Genomic DNA, 26,079 nt, shown 5'->3' on the forward strand with positions numbered 1-26,079 from the left:
GTGATATCACAACAGATTTAATGCACAACTAGGTATGAATATCCAGTTACTTTTCCATTTAGCCAGACATTAAGGAAATTTACAGAAATGTAAAACAATGCCATTCTTCTCACTTTTTTTTCTATTGGAAAATATATTTATTTTCATTTTAAAAATGATGTTCCTTATAGAAACATGTAATGGTTTTTAAATTTTTGGGCTTTAATTTCTAACATGGTAAATATTGATAGATTTAAACCACATAAACCAAAGTTCTTTGAGATCATCTGTTATTTTGAAGAGTAACTGTAAAGGGGCCTTAAGACCAAAAAGTTTAAGAACAGCTGTTCTAGGCCATGATAAGCATTTTGAACTTTATTCTAAGAGCAATGGGAAACCATTGAAGGGTTTTAAAGCAAGATCGTGACATGACCTGCCTTAACTTTTGAAAAGTTCGCCTTAACTGCTATCTGAAGAATGGATTGGGGTGGGTCAGCAGCAGGAAGGGGAGAGGAACAAACATGAAGTTACTGCATTCGTCCAGGTAGGAGATGATGGAGGTTAGTACTGATGTGGGGTATTATTTCCTAGGATTCCTATAACAAAGTGCCACTAAGTGGCTTAAAACCACAGAAACTTACTGTTGGCAGGGCCATTCTCCCTCTGAAACCTTTAAGGGGGAATCCTTCTTTGCCTCTTCTAGCTTCTGGCCTTTGCTAGCAATTCTTGGCATTCCTTGGTTTGTGGGTGCATCACTCTAGATCTATTTCCATATAAAGTCCCATTCTGATGTACTGGGAGTTAGAACTTTAACATATCTTTTTGAGGGATACAATTCATTCAACTCATAACAGGTGATAACAATAAGCATAAAGAGTAATGGGTATTTAAACATGTATTTTGGAAGAGTTGCTTATGGATTAGATATAGAGGATGAGGAAAAGAGAAGTCGAGGATGGAGCTCACATTCATCCTTGAGCAGCTAAGTAAGCAGTAGAGCCAAACCTATTAATGTGAAGACTTGAGAATGGGACCAGTTTTCTTGGGGGATAAATTTCCAGAAGTGGAATGGCGAGGCCCCTATCTCCTTAAGTATCTGCTTGCTTCTATTCTTTCAGATATGCTATAGCATTATTAGTATTGTTTCAGTATCATTCTATCAGATCCCCCTGATTTAAACAATCAGTGTAGTAAAATAATATGGCACAATTCACTGAAATATAAAAATCAAGAAAGGAACAAGGAACATGTGCTATGGGAGAAATTTATTTATTTATTTGTTTATTTTTAAATTTTTTTTTTTTTGGCAAGAGGACAGTTCACACTCTGTCGCCTAGGCTGGAGTGCAGTGGCGCAATCATAGCTCACTGCAGCTTTGAACTCCTGGGCTCAAGTGATCCTCCTACTTCAGCCTCCAGAGTTCCTGGAACTATAGGTGCACGCCACCATGCCTGGCTAGTTTTATTTATATTTTGTAGAGATGGGATCTCACTATGTTGCTCTGGCTGGTCTTTTTTTTTTTTTTTTTTTAATTCAAAACCTGGGAAGAACTCAGGCTAGTCTTGAACTCCTGGCCTCAAGTGGTCCTCCAGCCTCAGCCTCCCAAAAAACTGGGATTATAGGCACAAGCAGCCAAAATTCTTAAGTCAAAGTGAAACAGACAGTAAGAGTTGGCAAAATCCTATGGTATCCCAAAAGTATTTACTTCTATATGGAAATTCTATGTAAGTTTAATAATATACTATAAAATTGAATACACTTTCCCCTGCTGAAAGAAAATCTGACCTTAGGTAAAAATGGCTAAGTTCCCTGGTAACATCTTGAAGTTAAGGATGTTAATTATATTACTAAGTAACATTATTTATGATAAAAAATGACCACTTGATTGGTAAATTAATCTGGACTGGAAGGAACTGTAGAAAAATGATAAATACCTGATGGGGACACTGCACTTGGGAACGTCCTGAGTTACATGTAATTCATATATCCCTTGTGTGACCCTAGAAGCTACAGTTACAAGAAATAATAGCACTAGTAAAGCAGCAGGGCTTCTAGGCCAAAGCCAACCATACATCCACTAAGATAGATCTCATACCTGAGCTATATCTCTCTCCCAAAGAGAAGACAGCAATAAACCCTTCATGTTTTCCTGTCATGGAAGGTGCACTGTCTATACATACACTCACTAAATTTACCAAATTCAGTCCAACTTCACAACATTTATCTTAAAAGCTGTTGAAGATATGTGTTCCCCATGTACTGTTTGCAAGAGTGCCCAAAGCAAGTAAATCTTCACAGCAAAGAAAATCTTCTGTTATGACCCAAATGAATTATAAAACCTGCACCAAATCAGTAGTATCAGTTGATTCATCCAAAACAACTGAATAAAATATAGTTTTCCTTTTGAAGTATTGCATGAAGTTGTTCTGTTAAGTTGAAGTCTAATTCATGCTGCCATCAGTTATGGTTGTCCTTGAAAAAGGCAGTTGTTTATACTTTGAAACATTATCAGAGTCCTTAGATCCTACAACTTAGACAATGCATTCTTTAACAATTTCTCCATCATTGAATTGCTTTCCTTTTATCTCAAATATATAAGCTACTTTATATGTTGCTTCAGTGGCATTATTTCCAGGTCTTATTGCTGTTTGAAAGAGTTGTCTTTGCTTTTGCTTTTCATCTTTTAATTTCTGCAATACCACCTTTCACACCTCCCCCTCTTATTTAAAATATTTGTGGTCCTGTCTTATAATGCTGACAAGCATTGAATTTCTTTAATGTTGATATTGCAGTATCACAAAGCAAGCAGATCATCTTATCTTTAGTAGAAATAAGACAATATTGCAATTCCCAATCCTCATTAAAATATTTGTTTTCTTTCTTCAGCCTTCTCTTGGTCTTCTTTGACATGATAGGCTGTTAGGCAGACAGAATTAAAAAATACTGTTGAGCTGTGTAGCTACTCAAAAATTCCACTTTAAACAGAAATACAGTCCACTGTTGTCAAAAGCTGATAACAGACTGGCCTACTCAACCCCTATAAACTCTCTCCAACCAGCCTGGTGCAGTAGTGGCACCAGTCAGGCAGGGGAAGTTAGAACTGAATCATGAGTATAGTAGCCGTCAGTTTAGCCCTTATGGCTTACTAATGTTCTAATTGTGCCAGTCAATCTGGAAGGATTATTTCATTGAAATTTATTTTATTCTTTGGTATTTTAAATGCATTCATTTTAGGGGATCCCAAGCTGATAATATCTCTGGGGTGCTTGGCAGAAACAAAAGCAAAACCATTGTGGAGGGACAGACCCTCAATCCAGAGAGCACAGCACAGAATTTTTCACAGATAAAACCCAATTTAAAATGAACTGTTCCTGGATCATATCATGGTCACCACTAAAAAAAAAAAAAATTTAAATGTTAAAATAATTTTTATAAAAATATTTTAAAAATTAAATAAATAAAATAAAATGAACGGATAGTCCAAACTTGAAAAGTACGCAGGAAGCAATCTATAGTAAGTAAATGTCAGCCAGCGCAACAAACATCCCCTTCCTAAACTCAAAAGAAATATAGGGACTATAAAATAAGTCTATTTAAAATGTTCACATATATCAAAGAGGAATATTAAAACATGAGAAAAGAGCAAGGCATTACCTTTAAAATGTTGGGGGATAGTTTTCCAGTGGAGTAAAGAGCACTGACAGCTGTGGGAATCCAGATAGGCATTCTTATTGGGAACTGGCAGTCACAAAATTGGGAGGGGAAGGAATTGGGAAAGATATGAGCAAGGCTTGGTTCATAAAGTGTCTCACATTCTTTATTAGGACTCTTGTTTGGAAGTGACAAAAAGATCATGTTTGTCTAGGGAATATTTTTTTTTTTTTTTTTTTTTTTTTTTTTTGAGACAGAGTCTCACTTTGTTGCCCGGGCTAGAGTGAGTGCCGTGGCGTCAGCCTAGCTCACAGCAACCTCAATCTCCTGGGCTCGAGTGATCCTTCTGCCTCAGCCTCCCGGGTAGCTGGGACTACAGGCATGCGCCACCATGCCCGGCTAATTTTTTATATATATATCAGTTGGCCAATTAATTCCTTTCTATTTATAGTAGAGACGGGGTCTCGCTCAGGCTGGTTTTGAACTCCTGACCTTGAGCAATCCGCCCGCCTCGGCCTCCCAAGAGCTAGGATTACAGGCGTGAGCCACAGCGCCCGGCCGGGAATATTTTTTTGTTGTTGGCTTGCCTAACAAAGAAAGGCAGATATATAGTTGAAATGACAAAAATCTGAGACCCTAATTCTCTCCCCATCTCTGACCACTACTTTTTTCTTTTTGAATACTTTATTCTCTCTATTGCAGACCGATTTTCTTCAGGAAGTGGAGAACATTGCCATTTGCCATTTTTGGCTCATACCCTTTTTCTTTTTCTCTCTTTTATATTTTGGTAAAATATACATGAAAGTTGCCATTTTAACCATTTTTAAATGTACAGTTCAGTGGCATTAAATATATTTACATTGCTGAGCAATTATCCTTACCATCCATCTCCAGAAGTTTTTCACCATCCCAAACTGAAACTTTGTGCCCATTAAATACTAACTCCCCATACTTCCCTCCCCCAGCCCCTGGTACCCACTGTTCTACTTTCTATCTCTGTGGATTTGACTACTCTTGTTATCTCATACAAGTGGAATCATACAGTACTTGTCCTTTTGTGTGTCTAGCTTATTTCACTACACCCTTACTTTTGATCAGAGAGGAAAGAACCTTTTTTGTGCACACACTTCTATCCCTTAGCTCCATTTTGAAAAATTCTGAGAGAAATCTTTAGTTGGCATGGCTTGAGTAACATGCTTACTTTCAGACAAGGAAGATGATGTGTGTATGATTTGTTCAGTGGGGTTACCTGGCCATCTTAGTGTCTTCCGCAATTTTCTGTGTAAACATACCTTCTCATAGAGTCCTTTCCTGTCCTGTCTTTCTGAAATAGCATCCCCATCACTCTAGTCTCTTACTCTGCTTTATTTTTTTCCAAAATACTCATTACTGTCTATTATTAAATATATTTATTTGCTTATTGCTTCCCCAACCACTAGAATATAAGATTTATAACACCAGGGACTTGCTCTGTTTTATTCATCTCTGTGTTTCTAGTGCCTAGAAGAGTGACTAGGACATAATAGGAACTCAGTAACTACTTTTAATTAATTAATCAGAAATTGGGCTGGAGATACAGATTTAGTATTCATTGGTAAAAGTGATTAAAAGTAATTAATTCTTTCTTCTGCCTCCCTAGTGAAGATAAAGAATTAGAAATCAAAAGGAACTGAACTTTGAGTATATATGAACACAGTGATTAAACATGAAAGTTATGTACAAATACCAAGATAATTATACTTCCTAAAGATGGATAATTGTGGAAAATGTAACCTTGCATGATGGATGCATAAGTATAGTCCTGAAATTGCAGTAGATTAAGTGCTTTTGCTGAAGTTGATTTTTATTGCTGGACATTCACATTTAAACTATAAATATGACTATATAAATGTATCCAGTGTGTGCATGTTGTATGTATATACACATACATACCTATTAACATTGGAAGCTGGCAAAGGAGATGTAAGTCCTAAGCCATAATGGTTAGTACTGTTCTAACTTGTCCTTAACTATAGCCAAGCAAGACAAAATACTCTGGAGCACAACTTCACATTGTCATGCTGCTCTGCATGAGAATCACTCAGATCTTGTTCACTATAGCTGCCTCAGCTCTCTTCCCCTAACTGTCCTTGATTTCAAGGGAAGGATAAGTCAAAGAGTAGCAAGGTAGGGGCTGTATCTAAAAAGACAAGAAAGATGTGGGCAAAAATGATCTCTTGTGCTTCTTGACTTTTTGGTGCTTTTACTTTCCTTAGAGTTTATTAGCCTTGTGATGCTTATTGGACATACTGTTGCACCTCAGCCAAATCTAGCACCACCTCCAAATTTACTTCTTTCTTATCTCTTCTCACCCATCCAGACACACCTCACCTCCAAGTCCAATCAGAACTTTCATACCCTAGTAGGAAAACAAGCTACATTGCTTCAAGGTCATCTCCCTGCCATGGATTTTTCTTACTACCTGTCTGAATCAGAAAATAAGTTCCCTGTGGCAGCTTCTTGCTTTTCTTCCTAGGTGATTAAATAGGAAGACCCATGACCAAAAAGTTCTGGAGCCAACTCCCACCCCTAAATTCAACTTTCAGGAAGTAGGAAAGGCAGATTTGGGGTACCCAAGAATAGTTAGGTTTATCATAATATTACCCTCTTCAAGTTATTCATAATCATAGTTTGGCATTTATTCTTAATTACCAGGTGCATAATAATGGTCATGCATAGTGCAAAGTGCTTATCAAATTAATTACTAAGTTCTACTTTTCACCTGTGTCCTTTTTCTGATTTGTTACCCACATAACATGATCAGCTGCTCCCAATTTAAGAGGTAACATTGCTAAAAAAAAAAAAAAAAGTACTCTACTATAATTAGTATATATAGTTACAATATCTTGGGTTTTAAAAGAAAAAATTAACTGAAATGTTGGAGTTTCCTGAATAATCTATGGGAAGCCTTGGCTTTCTTAGCAACTTCTGGAAATCACATTTCTTTATGCCATTTGATCTGGTTAGGAAACCTAATATTATTAGCCTGGAATTTGTGAGTTTTTGAAAGGAGATTAAAAAGCTACCCACTCTTTCTATGAATTACAGACTTGCCAGATAGATTTGGGGACAAGCTTAGGAAAAAACCATTCCAATATTAACCAAAACAAATGATACACAGTGTCAACTTTTCTGCTATTAATTGGGTAACCAAACTGCCACATTTTAAGGGATTCCCTTTGGTTTATTATCTGTAGATATCTGGTTATCCTCTACTGCAGCTGCTACAACATACAAGTTATCATTCTTCCATTCTTCAAGATGGTTGGTCAAAAGTTACTGTGAGGCTCAAAGAACTAATTTCTTCTTTTCCTGTGTCTGATAAACCTATGGCCCTTTGGTATGTCAGATATATTTGTTATTGTTTATGTACTTTCATACTTTTGCAATTACTTAGACTTCTAAAATGATTGTTTTATTTTCTTTTATAGGACAATGAAGGTCAAACAGCTCTACATTATGGTAAGATGTTTCTAAATTATTAAATATAATGTTTGAACATTTTTGTCTGTTAGCTTATCTCAACTTTGTTCATCCCTATATGGTGCTTAGAAAAGTACCTGGCAGCTAGCAGAGACACAATAACATTTGCATAAATATTTTGGTTTACAAAATAAGATTAATAACCTAGAAAGTTAGAGATATATTAAAATTCTTAGAGTCACATTCATAGTAAATTAAATATTTCTATTCTATCAACAGAAATGTAACCTCCTCCAACCCGCCTTTGAAAATTCATTATTTCATTCTTGGTACTGTCAGTGACAAGTGAGAGGCTAATCATTGTCACTATGGAATCTAACGTCTCTCCTATAAAAAATACTTTCTTGACATAATTGAAGTAAAGGAAATAAACTTGATTTTTAAACTCATTTCCCCTGCTAACTTATTAGCTTAGTTAAGTAATCTTTACTTAAGTAATCTGTAAGATGAGGAAAAAATAATTCCCAAAATGGAAATAATAATATGGCTCTTAGAAAGCTACTTGGTAAATTCAATGAGAGAAAAGATATTAAAGTATTTTATAAACTTTACTAGTAAATAAAATTAAAATATTCTGTTTAGGTGTGAATATGGTTGAATAAAATACACCCATCAATATTTAAACCAGATTATGGATCAACCACATTCAGACATTTTGGGAGGGAATACATTTGGCTGTTTTGCCAGTTTGGCAGTCCTAGACTGCCATTGAGTAACAAGTGGCTCAGATGTCCCTGGACACTTTCTCCACTGCTTAGCATTTTCTTAGATATCAGGAACCTTGCTCGGTTATCTAGGAGTCTAAACTACTGGATTAGATATTATGCTATCTATATATATTAGCCTAATAGTGAAGATTGAAATGTCTGTCACCAAATGCCTGCCCCAAATCACTTATGAGTTTAGCTAGTATGACCTGGGTACCAAAACCAGCAGGAAAAAGGAAATTGTGAGTCAATTTCACTTTTGAACATAGATGCAAAAATCCTGAATAAAATATAAGCAAATAAAATCTGTCAATATTTTTAAAAGAAACATATGTCATGACCAAGTTGGGTTTACCCTAAGAATTCAAGGATGATTTACCATTAAAAAATTTGTTAATGTAATTTTTCACATTAGCAAATTAGGTGAAAAACCATATGATTGAATCAAATGCAGAGAAAACATTTGAGAATGTTCAACATTCATTTTAAGAAGCAGTATAGATAAATGTTTAAGATTTTGTGCTCTTAAGCCAGACTTTTGGTTCTAGAATTCTAGTTCTACTACTAGCCTTGGGCAAATTATTTAATGCATTGTATCCCAGTTTACTCATGATAAAATAGGAATAATACCCTCAGATATTTGTTATGAGAATGTGAGTTAATCCATGTAAAGTGCTTAGAACAATGTCAGACACCTAGTATGTACTCAGTAAATATTAGATAATTTTTTTATGATGAAAGCTCCTAAACTAGCAATGGAAGGAAACTTCTATGGTCTGATTAAATTGTATGTTGAAAACCCATAGCAGACATTATTATTAAACATGGAACATTTGAAGCATTTCTTTAAAAATCAGAAACAAGAAAAGGATGTGTACCATAATATTTCTCTTTAATATTGTATTGGAATTCTAGACTACACCAAAAAAAAAAAAAAGAAAAGAAAAGAAAGAAAGAAAAGATGCATGAGATGGATAAAAAGAAGCAAAACCGTCATCATTCTCAAACAATATAATTAGCTACATAGAAATCCAAGAGGCTCTACAAGTCACATTGTTAAATCTAATAATGCAATTTAGCAAGGATGCTAAATGCATCAGTTTTTAAAATTTCATTCTAAACATTAGTATAAAAAGATAGAAAATCTAAAAATTTTTTAAAATATTATTTTACAATAGCAACTAAATCCTAGGACTCGATCTAACAAAAGATATGTAAAATTTTTATAGATAAAAATTATTATTTTTTAAAAGACATTTATTAAAGACATAAATAGAAGGAGAAATAGTCCATGTTCCTAAATGGGAAGACTCGATAGATACTATAAGGATCATTTCTTCTCAAGCCAAACTACAAATTCAGACAATTTTTATAAGAATCCCAGCAGATATTTTATGGAATTTAATAAGCTTGTCCTAAAATTCATATGGAAGAAACAAGAGCCAAGAATACCTAAGGCAATTTGAAGAAAAACAAGAGACTTATTCTTCCAAATATTAAGATGTTATCTTAAAGCTATAATAATGAAGGCAGAGACTGATTTCCAACATAACAGTGTAAGAAGCTACACTGACCTGCTCCTCTGTGAAACTGGTGAAAAATATTTTTAAAAATACTGACATTTGGGCTGAGTACAGTGGCTCATGCCTGTAAACCCAGCACTTTGGGAGCCCAAGGCAGGAGAATTGCGTGAGACCAGGAGTTTGAGACCAGCCTGGGCAATATAGTGAGACCCCCCCATCTCTATAAAAATTTTTTAAAAAATTAGCCGGGCATGGTGTCATGCACCTGTAGTCCCAGCTATTTGGGAGGCTGAGGCAGGAGGATTGCTTGAGCCCAAAAGTTTGAGGTTAGAGTAAGCTCTGATCATGCCACTGCACTACAGCTTGGGCAACAGAGCAATATCCTGCTCTAACAAAACAAAAATACAAACATTTAAACCTTCTGGAAATTGTACTAAGGACAAACAGCAAATGAAAAAATATCTATTCAAGAAAATCTATAAAAATTTGGTAAGAAGGCAAGAGTTTGTGATATTTGAACCAAGATCACTCCCTCCTCTCCCCCTCCCAGCTCAGTGCTGTGGAGACACTTCTCTAGAAAAACATAGGGTTCCCTCTCTTAGTAGCTCCTAGCCAGAGGGCTTTCTTCCTGGGAGGAGCAGGACAAACATTTCTCATCCTGCCTCCAGCTGTCTTTTGCTGAGGCTGCCCTGGGCAAATGCAGTCAAGAGACGAGGGCTTCCTTATTGTGCCCAGCTGCCCCTCATGAAACAAAGGCTCTACCTTGGTTGTGGTGCACCAAGAATACTGAGGTATGTCTTTAAAAGAACCATTAGAAATGTGCGTATGTGGCCGGGCACGGTGGCTCACGCCTGTAATCCTAGCACTCGCACTCTGGGACCCGAGGTGGGCGGATTGCTCGAGGTCAGGAGCGAGACCCCGTCTCTACTATAAATAGAAAGAAATTAATTGGCCAACTATTATATATATAGAAAAAATTAGCCGGGCATGGTGGTGCATGCCTATAGTCCCAGCTACTCAGGAGGCTGAGGCAGAAGGATCACCTGAGCCCAGGAGTTTAAGGTTGCTGTGAGCTAGGCTGACGCCACACCACTCACTCTAGCCTAGGCAATAAAGCGAGACTCTGTCTCAAAAAAAGAAAAAGAAAAAGAAATGTGCATATACAATACAGTATACAGGTAATTTGTAGGCTTCTGTCTATAAACAACCCTCTATATAGTAGTTATTGTTTTCTCCGTTTCATAAATGGGGAAATCAAAACTCAAAGACCTTAATAAATTTGCCTGAGAGAACCAGAAATTCAAGCCCATGCTTCTAAGTTTACTAGGAAAGGTAAGAAATGAATGTTTTCCCAGGCCTCCTTCCACAGCATTCATATCACTTATTCCTCAAACATGTGTTTGATATTTCTGTCATGACTCTTCTAATATTACTAAGAGCTGTCTGTTCTAAACCCTAATTTTCAACCCAGAAAAACCTTTTCTCAGCTACCCCACAGCTGTGATGGCAATCTGGGATAATCAGGCATGAGTAAAACAACCACAGAGAGTCAGGAAAGAGCAAGAATAAGCTTTTCACAGTGGTAGTAAGGACTTCACAAAATTCAGGGCTACGCCTTTTTCCTGAAAAGGCCAGCTTTCTTTTACTCTAAAATATTTCACATAAGGTCTAGAGTTCACTGCTCTGCTTACAAAGACAACCCCTGCCAGTATATCCACATGCTCTGCTGAATCAGCTCTTATTTCCATACCCTCATTCTTTCTTTCGTCTCTCAGTCAATGTTTTTCATTGCCTTCTCTGGAGCATGGGCTGTGTCTTCCTTTTATTTCTCCCTTCCAGAAACTGCAGTAACAACTAAACCAGACTGTGCCCTTGAGAATTTAGATGAGTCACTCTGTCATCCCTAGTTAACCACTAGGGATGAATGCCTATATGGATGTGGGAATGTGTCCGTTTAAGTTTGATATATTTAAAATGCATTTATAAGGCCGGGCGCGGTGGCTCACGCCTGTAATCCTAGCACTCTGGGAGGCCAAGGCGGGCGGATTGCTCAAGGTCAGGAGTTCTAAAATGCATTTATAGACAGTAACAGGGTAGGGATTTTCAAAAGGCCTTTCTGACTGGCTTCAAAAGAAGCCCTATTTTCTTTATGTATCAATACAAAAAATCTCTGAGATATATTGTTGAAAAAAAAGATTAACGTGTAGAACACTGCATGTAGAGTGCTGTCTATACATGTTTGCTGGTAGTAAATGCATAAGATATCTCTAGAAAGATACATAAAAAGCTAATAATGTTGGTTTCCTAGGGGAAGAGGAGCTGTGAGGCTAGAATACAAGAATAAGATAAAAACTTTTTGGTAAACCCTGTTATAACTTCTGTATTTGGAAACATATGCATATATTGCCTGTTCAACATTAAAATTATTTTAAATCTGGATATCATAGGCTCCATTAGTACTATGAATAGGATTTATCTTCTTAATTATATTTCATTCATTCAACAAATATTTATTAAGTATCTACTATTTGCTGGATAAAATATACCATTCTTTTTAAGGTAAGAGATGTCCTCAGATTCCTTCACTTCCCACTCAGTAATGAAAGACCCAATAATCACAGAAGTGTGTGGGCAAACATTATATCTGGGAAAACTCTGGGCTTGGGTTTCAGTGCCAACACTGCCTGGAAATGGGCCTCTTTTTTTTTTTTTTTTTTGAGACAGAGTCTCACTTTGTTGTCCAGGCTAGAGTGAGTGCCGTGGCGTCAGCCTAGCTCACAGCAACCTCAAACTCCTGGGCTCAAGCGATCCTCCTGCCTCAGCCTCCCGAGTAGCTGGGACTACAGGCATGCGTCACCATGCCCGGCTAATTTTTTATATATATATCAGTTGGCCAATTAATTTCTTTCTATTTATAGTAGAGACGGGGTCTCGCTCTTGCTCAGGCTGGTTTTGAACCCCTGACCTTGAGCAATCCGCCCGCCTCGGCCTCCCAAGAGCTAGGATTACAGGCGTGAGCCACAGCGCCCGGCCGAAATGGGCCTCTTAAGCCAAAAGTGATAAGGAGTTGATACTGAGATCCTGCACATGAGCCAGGATCTTCAAAAGGCTATGCCCTCAATTTTAAAAAATAATAACACCAACAAAAGATTAGATTATAAAAACTTGGCCCTCCAATATAAGAAAAGCAAAGAAGCTTATCTGCCCTAGACCAGTATCTGAATGGGAACAAAAGCCCCATCTCACACAAGTGTGGGGTTCAAATTTATACTCTGATTCTTTCAGGAATCTTGAAGTCACAAAATCAACATAATAAATATACTTGGGCTGGTTTACCACCTGAGGGACCTGGCAGAAGTCAATGCTAAATCTTTCTTCAGGGATACAGCTTCAACCTCAATAGCATAGAATTCCTTCAGAATGCAGCTTTACTGAGAATAATCTCACAATCCAAAATACACTTGAGTGAATGTCAGCAGACATAGTAAACCACAGTTTTGAGTAAAACTAGTGGATAAAACTGATCAGAAAAAAATCTGTATTAAATCAAGGAATCAAAAACACAAGAACAAGATACCCCCAAAAAGAACAGGCATATTTGAAAGAGAACCAAATATAACTTCAATAAATGAGAAAATATAGATATTTTACAATGGATAGGTTAAAGTGCAGGATTAGCACAAGTAAAGAAAAAATTGGCAAACTGAAAGATAATTCTAAAGAAATTACCAGGCCGGGCGCTGTGGCTCACGCCTGTAATCCTAGCTCTTGGGAGGCCGAGGCGGGCGGATTGCTCAAGGCCAGGAGTTCAAAACCAGCCTGAGCAAGAGCGAGACCCCGTCTCTACTATAAATAGAAAGAAATTAATTGGCCAACTGATATATATATAAAAAAAAAAATTAGCCGGGCATGGTGGCGCATGCCTGTAGTCCCAGCTACCCGGGAGGCTGAGGCAGAAGGATTGCCTGAGCCCAGGAGTTTGAGGTTGCTGTGAGCTAGGCTGACGCCACGGCACTCACTCTAGCCTGGACAACAAAGTGAGACTCTGTCTCAAAAAAAAAAAAAAAAAAAAAAGAAATTACCAAAATGGCAGCACAGAAAGATAAAGAAATGGAAAATGTAAAACTTTAAAAATAGAATGAGAAAGTTCAACATTTTAAATAGGAGTTCCAGAAGGAAAGATTGGGGAGAATCAATATTTGAAGATATATTTACTGATAAGATATATGTACTGATAATTCCTAGAATTGATTAAACACTGGAATCCTCAGAGTCAAGAATTATGAGATCTGATTAGGAATAATCCAAGATATTCATATAATGGAATACTATACAATAATGAGAAAATGAACTACAACTACATACAACCACTGGATGAATCTCACACATACTGTTCAGCTCAAGATGCCAGGCACAATAGAATACATACAGTATGCTTCCCATTTATATAAAGGTCCAAAATAAGAGAAACTTAGCTCTAGCATTAGCAGACAAAATAATGATTACCTTAGAAATAGGCAGATAACAACTGGAATGGGTTAAGAGGGCAGAGGTGCTTCTGAGATTCTAATAATGATCTGATTCTCATGATTCTTGAGCTATGTGTTAGTTACATGGATAGGTTCATCTTAAGAAATTTTTGGGGGGGCAGGCAGAGTCTAGCTCTGTTGCCTGGGATAGAGTGCAGTGTCTTGATCATAGCTCACTGCAACCTCTAACTCCTGGGCTCAAGTGATCCTCCTGGCATAGCCTTCTGAATAGATGGGACTACAGGCATGCACCACTATACCAACTAATTTTTTTATTTTTGTAGAGGCAGGGTCTTGCCATGTTGCCCAGGCTGGTCTCAAGCTATCCTCCCACCTCAGCCTCCCAAAGTGCTAGGATTGTAGGCATGAGACACCATGCCCAGCATCATCTTAAGAAAATTTATATACAGTTGACCCTTAGAACAACACAGGCATTGAACTGCATAGATCCACTTATATGCAGATTTTTTCCACAAATATTAGAAACTTTTTTTTGGAGATTTGTGAGAATTTGAAAAACCTCAACTGTTTATACTAATTTATCATTTACTATCACAAAATATACACAAATCTGTTATAAAAAGTCAAAATTTATTGGCCGGGCGCAGTGGCTCATGCCTGTAATCCTAGCTCTGTGGGAGGCCGAGGCGGGCGGATTGCTCAAGGTCAGGAGTTCGAAACCAGCCTGAGCAAGAGCGAGACCCCGTCTCTACTATAAATAGAAAGAAATTAATTGGCCTATATATATATATATAAAATTAGCCGGGCATGGTGGTGCATGCCTGTAGTCCCAGCTACTTGGGAGGCTGAGGCAGAAGGATTGCTTGAGCCCAGGAGATTGAGGTTGCTGTGAGCTAGGCTGACGTCACGGCACTCACTCTAGCCTGGGCAACAAGCGAGACTCTGTCTCAAAAAAAAAAAAAAAAAAAAAAAAAGTTAAAATTTATCAAAACTTACACACAAACTGTACATTACACCAGTTACAAGTAAGACAAATGTAAACATTAAAATGCAGTATTAATTCAGAACTGCCTAAAATTAACAATAGTATAATAATACATACTATACTACTATAATAATTTCATAGTCACCTCCTGTTGCTATTGCAGTGAGCTCAAGTGTTGATTGAGAGTATCTGCCTAAAATACCATATGATGCTAATCATCTCTGTGTGAACAGCTCCTCTTTCTGGTAAATTGAGTACTGCAGTAAAAAGTGATCTCTTGCGGTTCTCTTATATTTTTCATCGTGTTTAGTGCAATACCATAAACCTTGAATAACACCATGGGACCCATATGAAGTGCCACTAGTGATGCTGGAAGTACTCCCAGGAAGCAGAGAAAAGTCATGACATTATAAGAAAAAGTTGAATTGCTTGATATGTACCATAGATTGAGGTCTGCAGCTGTAGTCGTCCGCCATTTCAGACAGACGATTCATCTTATAAACAGATATAATAAACTTACAGTATCGATAAATACAGTACAGTACTATAAATGTATTTTCTCTTCTTTATGATTTTCTTAACATTTTATTTTCTCTAGCTTACTTTATTATAACAATACAGTATGAAATACATATACAAAATATGTGTTAATCAACTGTTTATGTTATCAGGAAGGCTTGAAATCAACCACAGGCTGTTAATAGTTAAGTTTGGGGGGAGTCAAAAGTTATATGCAGATTTTCTGCTTCATGTGGGGTTGGTGCCCCTAATTCCTGCATTGTTCAGTGGCCAACTGTGTATGATTTTGGTATTCTTCTGTATGTATTTTTTACTCTAATATAAAGTTTACACACAAAAAGCCCAAACCTAGACAGATGTATGGTGGTAGTGTTACTGACTCTATTTAGATTAGTAAAATCTCATTTAATCTTTCCAGCAACTGTCTGAGCTAGATGTTGCTTTCTCCCAGATGAAAAACTGATGTCCAAAGAATAAATAAAAAAGAAAAAGTCCAGAGAGGTGATATAGCCTTGACAGAGTAATACAGTCGTAGATAGCAGAGCTAAGACACTTATGCAGGTCTTCTGATTGCATATCTAGTCTTTTCATAATTTTACAAATAATTATATTCCTGGTAGCCTTTTAAAGCAGATATTATTCTATGGAAAACGATCTTTTATAGAAATAAAATTAAGGAAAATCCTTTATTATTGGTCACATTGGTGAGTCAAGTCTAATTTTCAAGACTGTACTTGTGAGTAAACACATATATCTATTCATCTACATGCTTTTATATTCTTATTTCTGCTCACTGAGAGTTTAGACGTTAATAAAAATTATTCCTGATTCAAGAATCTTGCCAAAAACTGATCTAGTAAAACAACCTTTTCTGTTTCGCAGGTTGTATTAATCATTGTGGAAAGAACAAAACAAATATCATGTATGTTATAACCAATATAATTGAATAATAAAATAATATTGTTGGAATTTCTGGCATTACAAATATATAAAACTAAAATATTCTGACAGCTCAGGAATATTTTATAAAAATTAATACTTTAAGTTTAATTAATAATCACTTATAGGAGTGATTTATTTTTAATTTAGATTTTATTAGTATGCCACTGGAGTTCTGCCAGTTTTTAAGGTGGTCAAAACAGAGTCTTGTATGTAATAATTACCATTTATTAAGCACCTATTATATGCCCAGGAATCTGCTGGGTATATTCATTTAGTCACTGATATTATTTAACCCTTTTAATTTAGTAGGCATTCAATAGCTATTTGTTGATTTGATTTGATTTGAAGACCCTTAACCTATTCTTGGAACTTTTATAAGACTATAAGTATGGTTAAATCCAGCGAGTGTGGACAGTGTTGGGGGTGTCTTTGGGGTTTAGCTATTATTTTTTATGAATTATGGTTGAGCTTGACAGCTGTCCTTGTGTTGACAGCTCTTCTGATTATAGCAGTTGTCAAACTCCATCCTTATGCAGGTTGTAAATCCTGGCTTCTTCCGATTAAAACTGGGTCAGAGCCAATCGCAGGTTAACTAGAGGCCAGTATTCTACTACTGTATGTCCTTAGTAGTTCATTCTAAATGGGCTTTGTGTGGCAGCATACTAAAAACCCTTATTTGCCCATATTTACCTGTTTTGTTTTGTTTTGTTTAACTCTTCAGATATTGGTCCTCCTGTTGTTTTGTGATTAAGCATGGTCCTTGCTGAAGAGTATATTGATATAAGTGTGGTCTTCCTTATAAATGGCCTGTTAGCCTTCCCCTCCTCTTCCTCCACTGGGAATACTAATATCATTGCATCTGTATCTCCCAGGGGAAATCAAGGCTTTTCCTTGCACGTGCAGTCATGTGATTTCAGAGTGGGCAGGCTTTGTATCCTCATGAGCCCTCGGTCTTCCACGTAAAGCACCATCTGTTCTGTTCCTCCACACTGTTACAGGGCAGTGGGAGGAGGCATTAGTGTGAAAATAAATAAAATAAAAAAGAAAGAAATTCATCATCAAAACCCAGAGGATTAATGGAGTCAGAAGGCTCACTGCTCTGAATGAAAATTCATCTTCACCTGTGCCAGTGTCAGGGCTGCCTCTATGGCACTTGACAAATAGAGGTTCCCAGGGTACCATAAATTCAGCAACTGTTCTAATCCCTATAGACTTGCTCAAGCTTTTCCAAGATGGGCTTATGACTGTTTTTGTATTTCCCAACGCATTGTGGGCACCGATATATCCCCTCATTAATTTGGTAAAATGTTAGCACCCTTTCCTTCTCATCCCTTTCTCATCTTTGCCTTTGTCTGTTTTGAGAGGATGAGCAGCTTGCACGTTCCTAAGACGACTCTACTTTGTGACTTATGCTTCACTGAAGATGCCAAAGGCAGAGAAATCAATTAACTAATGAATTTTGAGCAAATACTAAGTACTCAGCACTGTGCTAGACGAAGAGGAGAATACAAAAAAAGCATATACTCAAGTAGCTCACCATCTAATAGGGGGTACAGAGCATATTTTTTTCAACAGCTATTTGTTGGGCTCCTATATGTAAAAGTAGTCTCTGTGCTAACATAAATATAATTGATGCCTATTAACAGTACTGCAAGTACCCGTGTCAGGATAAGATTCACCTGTGTGGTTTAAAGGGCCTCCTTCCCTTTAAAGTTAATCTGTTCCTTTTTTCTCTCTTCTACAATTTCCTCATTGTTTATGCTCTCAATCGAGCCTGTCTTTGCATAAATCCCAGGCATTTGTTAATAAAACTCCTTTCATATGGATAGCATATTTCTTGTTCTGAAGTACTGTTTGCAACCCTGAAGTTCCAAATTTAAATCTCACATTATAGTTAGACTTGAGCTCAACTTTCATTCACATCTGTCAAGTTAGGGAATTGTTATGAGCCCCAAGTAGCCTTTTCTTAGCTGGTTGGCTGTAGTCTTCTAGATATGGAATTTAAAATTGTAAGCTCCATTCCTGGCTTGGTACCCAGAAGATTATATTATACCTCACTGCTGGAACAGTCATTTCATCATACGATATACATGAAATTAATGCCTCTTTGTCTGAGATGGCCATCTTTCATATCTTTAGCCATAGCAAATATCTCCTTAGCCCTGATCTTCTTGCTTAAGTGTTGGGTTAGATTTGAGCTGAGTATGATCTGACAGATCATGATGGTTTATTTTCATGTATTACAGATTTATACACTGGGAAGTTTATTCCTGATACTGCTAGAAGTTCCCATTTTAAAATATAACGAAGTGTTTCTCACAATAAGTTGAAACTGGTAGCCATAGTATAAAGGTAAAAAGATTATTGTTCAAAATATAAATACCATATAGTTCCACACAGGATAAATAGCCTCTTCTCACAGCTACTTGATACTGGGTAATGTGTCTTTAACTTTGTTCCATAAGAGACTCTTCCATTTTAATCTAGTTTGGTATTCAGTGATTCATGATAAAACTCTTAAGAAATTTAAAATTAAAATGTTAATTAAAATTATTTTGGCAGGCAATTTTAAATTCTCAAGGAGATATAATCCTAAGCACTTTCTTTTGAATCCTGACCTTAGTAAAGATAATCCTATCCCACCTTCCTCTCTGGCATCCCTCAAGATGCAGACTAGCTTTGAGTCTCAGGACCTACCTGAAACTATGATCTCAGCCAGTCGGCAGTTGCCCCAGGATTGGAAAAAACAATTCTTGCCTCTGTCTTTTCTCCTGTTCTCCATTCATTCATTCATCGAATATTAATTTAACATTTATACTTCTGGTAGCTTTCTAAGAAATCCCACACCTCTGAAGACAGAGATTAAGTTCCCAAATGGTCTGATTTTAGCTCAGAAAAATTTCTACCCTCTACTTTGGTTCACTTGGAACCCCTCTGAGCTTATGTTGTTATAGGTTAGATAGAGTTTGGTGCCTAAGGTTGTCAGGATAAATAATGTAAAGGATCACAAAAGCTATCCCAAGTATATAACCCATCACAACCTGGTTTTGGCTGCTGTCTCCATGCCCACTTCACAGCACATAGCCAGGAAGCTCTAAGCTGGAAGCACCCACCTGGGAAGAGAAGATGTTCGAGGGAGCCAGAGAAACTATTTTATCTTTACCTAAGTGCCAACAGAGAGCAAAAGAAGAAATTATCACTACTAACGCGCTTAAAACCAAACTCCAGGGGAGTTCTGCTTCCACTTAAGATGTCGAAAACTGCAAGAGAACTTTGTTCTTACCCTAAAAAAAGAAAAGGATGGATAATCTACAAAAATCATAACCTTTTGTGAACGCATCAGAGAGCAAAGGTTGCATGGGAGCCAAGTAAACTGAATTTCAGAGTGTCAGGCTCCTACAAGACACACAAACTGTTTCACCTTTGGCAGAACACCCAAAGAGGCAGCCGCCATACAAGCAGGTAAGAAGAAAATAGCTAAAGTTAAATTCTTTGAGCAAGCATGATATTTCAGAATAACTGCGAGCCCCAAACCTAAGAGGAGTCCTCACTTGTGTTCTTTTTCATTAACTGGTTGCTCATGAAAGATATTGAGACAAGAGAGAGTCCTCTTCAGTGGCAATTTTTATGTGTCAAAAATTAATTTAAAAAGAAAGAAAAAAAGAAATAAGGGTGCCTAAGACTGAGACTAGCCCCAAGGACAAAGAACTCCATCTCACCCCTATGATGAACCTAGCCCTGGGTAATAAGCAATAGTAGTCTGTTGGAGGAGGGACAAGAGTATAGAGAGAGACTCCCTGTGTAGTACAGACATGCAAAGACTGCTGAAAGCTGAAGGTAGAGCAAGAATAAACCTTCTACCACTCTAGGCCCCATGCTAAGCATAAGTTAGCTGCCCATCACTAGAGGAATTTGAAGACTGTGATGCTGAATGTATCTATAACAACAAGCCCAAACCCAGTCCACCTACCAACTGAATTGACTTAACACCCACACTAATGGCATGACAGAAGAAGAGGCATGCTCATTTCTGGGTGTAAATAGTATTATTTAGCTTCTGTTTTCTTACACACAATATTCTACATTCAACAATTATGAGACACAAGCAAGCAAAAAACAACCCATTGTCAAGCAAATAAATCAGTAATTGACAGTAAAGGTAGACAGAAATTCAGCAAGGATGTAGAAGACTTTAACAATGCTATCAACCAACTTGATTTAATTGGCATCTATAGAACATTCCATCTAATAAACAGAATACACATTATTTCAAGTACCATGGAATAATCACCATATTTCATAACCTCGACCATGTTCTGGGCCATAAAATTCAACAAATGTTAAGTAATAGCAATCATACAAAGTTTGCTCTCAGAAATCATACAAAATTTGCTCTCTGACCACCACAGAATTAAGTTAGAAAACAATATACTTTATTGCTAAAAAATACTAATGATCATCTGAGCTTTCATTGAGTTATAATCTTTTTTGCTCGTGGAGGGTATCTTACCTCTGCGTTGATAGCTGCTTACTGATCAGGGTGGTGGCTGCTGAAGGTTGATGTGGCTGTGGCAATTTCTTAAAATAAGACAATGAAGTTTGCAAAGATAGCAATGTGTTAGGTCATTAAATAGGAATGTCCAATTTTGAACCAAAAATGTAGTTTATTATGTCTCAAACAAGAAGCGGTACAATTAATCAAACTATGTGTCTAAACTATCGACACAGGTTTGCCATCTTAACGGTAGCTTGCTTATGCCAGCAGTTAAGAAGCCTGGAGCATGAGTGGCAATGAAATCGTGAAAGGCATTTTCCACAGCTTGTTGAGAATTGAATATCTTTACTTGCAAGCAGTGGTCCAAAGCCTGGAATAAGTGGGAATCAGTTGGTGCGAGGTCTGGTGAATAGACAGTTTCCAAGTCCAGCTTCTGTAGTTTGAGCAGCGTTGTTTTTTGCAACATTTTGTCTTGCAAGAGGATTGGCCTATCTCTATTGACCAATCTTGGCTGCTTAATTGCAAGCATCATAATGATTTCATCCAATTGGTTGCAGTAGACATCCACTGTAATCAATTGACTGGGTTTCATGAAGCTGAGGCAGCGCTGGACCACCAAACAGACACCATTAGCTTTCTTTGGTGAATATTTGGTTTTGGTCTGTGTTTTGGCACTTCATCTTTATCCAACCATTGTGCTGAATGCTTGCAGTTATAGAAAAGAATCTATCTTTCATCACAAGTAATAATATGGCGTAGAAATGGTTTGCCTTTATGTCGTGACAGCAAAGAAAGATAAGCTTTGAGAAGATTTCTCTCTGATGCTTGTGTAATTCATGTGGAACCCATCAATCCAGTTTCTTTACCTTGCCCATTTGTTTCAAATGGTCCAATATTGGAATAGGAATGTCAAACCTTGCTGCTAATTCATGCGTGGGTTGAGATGGATTCACTTCTACTACAGCTTTCAGCTCATCATTATCCACATTGGTCTTAGGTCACCCAGATGGCTCATTTTCAAGATTAAAATCACCAGAATGGAACTTCTGAAACCATCGACATACTATGTGTTCATTAGCCACATCCTTCCCAAACACTTTGTTGATATTTTGAGCTATCTGTGCTGTATTGGTTCCACAACGGAACTCATATTCAAAAATAACACAAATTTTTTACTTATCCATAGTTTCTTAAAAATTGCTCTAAAATATTTGAAAGATAATCATCAGTCAAAACATGCATGTGAAAGAATGAAGATATACCTTCACAATAAAAAAAAAAGTGTCAAAGTGAAATGTCAGAGATACCAAGCTTAGTACTTAAGGAAATTGAATATTCCATACTTAATAACCTAATATATGGCATGATTTGGGATTTTTTTTCAGATTCAGATTTCACCTCCCTGCTGAATTTATCAACATGGATATCTCCTAGTACCGCTTATTCATTAAGTGCCAAACCAAGGCTATTTCTCCCCCTACATAATTTTCTGCTTCTGTTCCCCTTCAAAAACACCTGCTCTTCCTTCTCTGATTCCTACTTTAGAGGTAATGTCACCAGCATGTATGTGGTCTCCCAGACTGGAAACATAAGTGTCATCTTTGATTCTTTTAATTCCCTCACTCCTTATATCACATCCAGTACCTTGCTATGAAATATTTGCTTGAATTTCAGTGGCTCTCTTATTCATATCCTTCTTTAAATTCCTGCAGAGACACTGGCTAATTTCAAGCTCCCTAAAGGAATACTACTACAGTCTCCTAATTGGTCTACCTGCCACAATTTTTAGGCGTTCTAAATCACACTTTATATAATTACCATTGTAACACAGAGCCCAAATTAGGCCACTCTCCTCCTCATAAATGCCTCTGAATCACTTGATAAAACCCAAACTTCTTTATATGGCTTTCAAGGCCCTACATAATTTGACTTCAATCCAGTCTCTCCACTTTCAACTTTCTACATAGCTTTCCTGAGCCAGCAGACAGTTCCATCAGCATCTCTGTGCTCTCATGCCTCTGTTCATACCATGTTTTCCCAAAAATAAGACAGGGTCTTATATTTATTTTTCCTCAAGAAGACAACATAGAGCTTATTTTCAGGGGATGTGTTATTTTCCCCTCAAAGCCTCAGCATGCAGCACGCACAGAATGGCCGGGACCTGACAGGGGAGCCAACTTTGTTGGTGGGGCTGCCCACACCTTTCCGGTCACCTCTGGGATAGTAGCTGTCAGGATGGGGCAGATGAGAAGGGCTGCTTGTCTTCTTTACTGCTCCGTGATGAAATGCATGGGTTGTGCAGATTCGCTGCATAGCCACGCTTATCACTACGTCTTCTTTTCCAGATAGGGCTTACATTGCAAATGCTTAGAAATCCTGCTAGGACTTATTTTATGGGTAGGTCTTATTTTCAGGGAAACATGGTAGTATTTTCTCATTCACCAGCACCCTTCCTTCTCAAGGATTTTGCTCTATCCTTCAACGCTCAGCTTTCATACCACCTATTTGTGGTGGTTTTCCTGATTCCTGAGTTTCCTCCTTCCCCCCAGCCTTTGCAATATGTGTGTCTCTGCCATAGTACTTATTCTTTTGTGTTAGAGTTGTTCATTTATGTATTTATAATAAATTCTCGAGAACAAGAATCTTACTTGTATTCTTGGCAGGACTGGTACCATATGTGCTCAATAAAATAGCCATGGGATCAACCTCCATCTCCTTTCTTTCTCTTTTTTTAAAGAAACTTTTTATTGTTATATAATAATCACACTATAGAAACCTATATAAAATGTATATGAAGAATTTAAATTATAGTTTTAAAAAATGTGCCCAGCTTAAGAAATAGGGCATCACCAGTATCTTTGAAGCCCCACATGCGTGTCTCCAGTCACGTGACCCTCCCCAGCACGCCCCAGAGATTGCCACTATCCCAAATTTTGTATTAATGATTTCCTCTATAGTTTTATTACATATTTGTATGTCTGAACAATAGTGTTTAGTTTCATATACCATATGTATTCTTCTCACTTGTATTTTGTTCCTTCAACATTATATTTTGGAGATAAACCCATGTTGTGTGAAGCTATAGTTTATCAGTTTTCAGTGTTATAGGAAATTTCATTATACAAGTGAATGATATTTTATTTTCACATGTTACTGTTAATGAGCATTAATTGAGTTATTTACATTTGGGGTCTATTGTGAACAGTGCTTCTGTATGCAGTCTTACAAATATCTCTCCTGGAGAACACATGCAGAAGTTTCTATAGAATACGTAACTAGAAATAGAATTGCAGGGGTGAAGGGTATCTGTATGTTTAGGTTAATCTGTAACGCCAAATCGTTGTCCAAAGTAACACCAGTGTGCACTCTCAGAAGTCTAAACAGAGCTTCCCTTACTCCAGACCTCATCAATGCTTGACATCGTAGAAGTTTTTAATTTTCACCAATCTAATAGGTATGAAATGGTATCCCTTGGTTTTAATTTTCATTTCCCTGATTATTAATGTGTTTTCTCATCTTTTCACATGTATTGCAATTTATGTTTCATCTTGTGTGAAATGCCCATTTCTGCCTTTAGCCCAGTTGTCTCAGCACCATCTAATCAATGGATCTTTGTTTCCTCACTGATCTGTGATGCCAGCTTTGCCATAAATCATGTTTTCATGTATGTGCAAAAGAATAGATAGTTCTCTGTTCTCACTCTTTGGTATGTTTGTCCATCTTGGGCCAATACAACACTATCTTTATAATCTTGGTATCATAGGTCCTTCTTACCCCTTCCTATGCCTGGGACATATCAGTGACACCCACTGGTACTATTTATTATTTTTTTTAAAAAGGTCTTGTAGAGGGATGATCTGGCTACTATGCCAGCTTTATTTTTTTTCATTTACAAATTGTAAAGTTCAGTTAGTTACCTTCTAACTTCCCTTGCTTCAAAGAGAAAACAAAATATTTTCTTTGACATTTATATTTTTAATTTGACATAGCCTGTATACCTATCATTATTCTGAAATAATTGAAGTAAAATAGGTACTTAAACACTATGTTTTTTATTCTTTCCTTCTATCCTATCCTTAAAGAATAAGTCAAAAGCCTTGCAATTTAAAATATATATATATTTTTATATTTCTAGGCAACCAAGAAGGTAAATTTTATTTTCCTAAGACTTGAAAACCAGGCCTGGTACAGTGGCTCCTACCTATAATGATAGCACTTTGGAAGGCCAAGATAGGAGGGTCACTTGAGGCCAGAAATTTGAGGCCAGCCTAAGCAAGAAAGAGTGAGACCTGTCTCTACAAAAAAAATAGAAAAATTAACCAGGCGTCATGGTGCATGTTTCTAGTCCTAGCTACTTGGGAGGCTGAGGCAAGAGGATCACTTGAACCCAGGAATTTGATTGAGTTGCAGTGAGCTATGATGACATCACTGCACTCTAGCCGGGGGAACAGTGTAATATCACAAAAAAAAAAAAAAGAAAAAAATTCCGTGTAATGCCACGGTTCTCATTGTAAGTCCTGATCATCCATTTTAGCCGCGGTACCATTGCTCATTGTTCAGCATTCCTTAGTGCTCAGCACTTTCCTTTCCTGCTGAAGTGGAGTAGTTTCTCTGACTCATGGTAAACTTGTTGTATTTGTTGATTTTCCTTTCAGCCGCTGCCTGTGAGTTTTTGGATATCGTGGAGCTGCTGCTGCAGTCTGGCGCTGACCCTACTCTCCGAGACCAGGATGGCTGCCTGCCGGAAGAGGTGACAGGCTGCAAAGCAGTTTCCCTGGTGCTGCAGCGGCACACAGCTGGCAAAGCTTAATCAAAAGACTGGGAAACCACAGTCTGTAATAGTATAGGGCTTCAATTATGAAAGAAAACTGCAAAAATAATACTCTTTTACCACCCATGTTTGGTATGCATTGGCTAATAAAATCAGTTCTGAGGAACTGGGATTTTGAAGTCTCAGCAATTCATTCTACTTGCATACATTTTGGGGAGTACAGTTTTGGTGATGAACATGTGTACTATGCATAATATAATCCAATTCTGCTGAGCATGCTCTGAAATTTATCACTGCTTTACAGAGTGGGGAGAGGAGGGGACAGACCATATTTCACAATATTAAACAGGGCTGCTCTTTTGAAAAACATGCAAAAGTAAAATGTGACCAACAGCACTGTATTGACAATTAGGTAGAGTTTCATGAAATCCCAGTATCTCATATCCCATGAGATCAAATGAGCTTGTAGCATTGTACAGCTGATCTGAATAGGTA

The 26,079-nt window shown here is 37.3% G+C and overlaps 1 protein-coding gene across 1 annotated transcript in view; it reads left to right on the forward strand.

The window, feature by feature from the left end:
- ACBD6 (acyl-CoA binding domain containing 6) overlaps positions 1–25,750 on the forward strand; it is a 148,849-nt gene extending 123,099 nt beyond the window's left edge. The window contains exons 7-8 of the mRNA XM_012791616.2: positions 7,101–7,131; positions 25,469–25,750. Of these exons, the coding sequence (XP_012647070.1) occupies positions 7,101–7,131; positions 25,469–25,623 (186 nt within the window). The 3' untranslated portion in view covers positions 25,624–25,750. The remainder of the gene's footprint in view (positions 1–7,100; positions 7,132–25,468) is intronic.
- Positions 25,751–26,079: the final 329 nt, after the last annotated feature.

This window comes from Microcebus murinus, chromosome 23, assembly GCF_040939455.1.
Source record: "Microcebus murinus isolate Inina chromosome 23, M.murinus_Inina_mat1.0, whole genome shotgun sequence".
Classification (NCBI taxonomy): Eukaryota; Metazoa; Chordata; class Mammalia; order Primates; family Cheirogaleidae; genus Microcebus; species Microcebus murinus.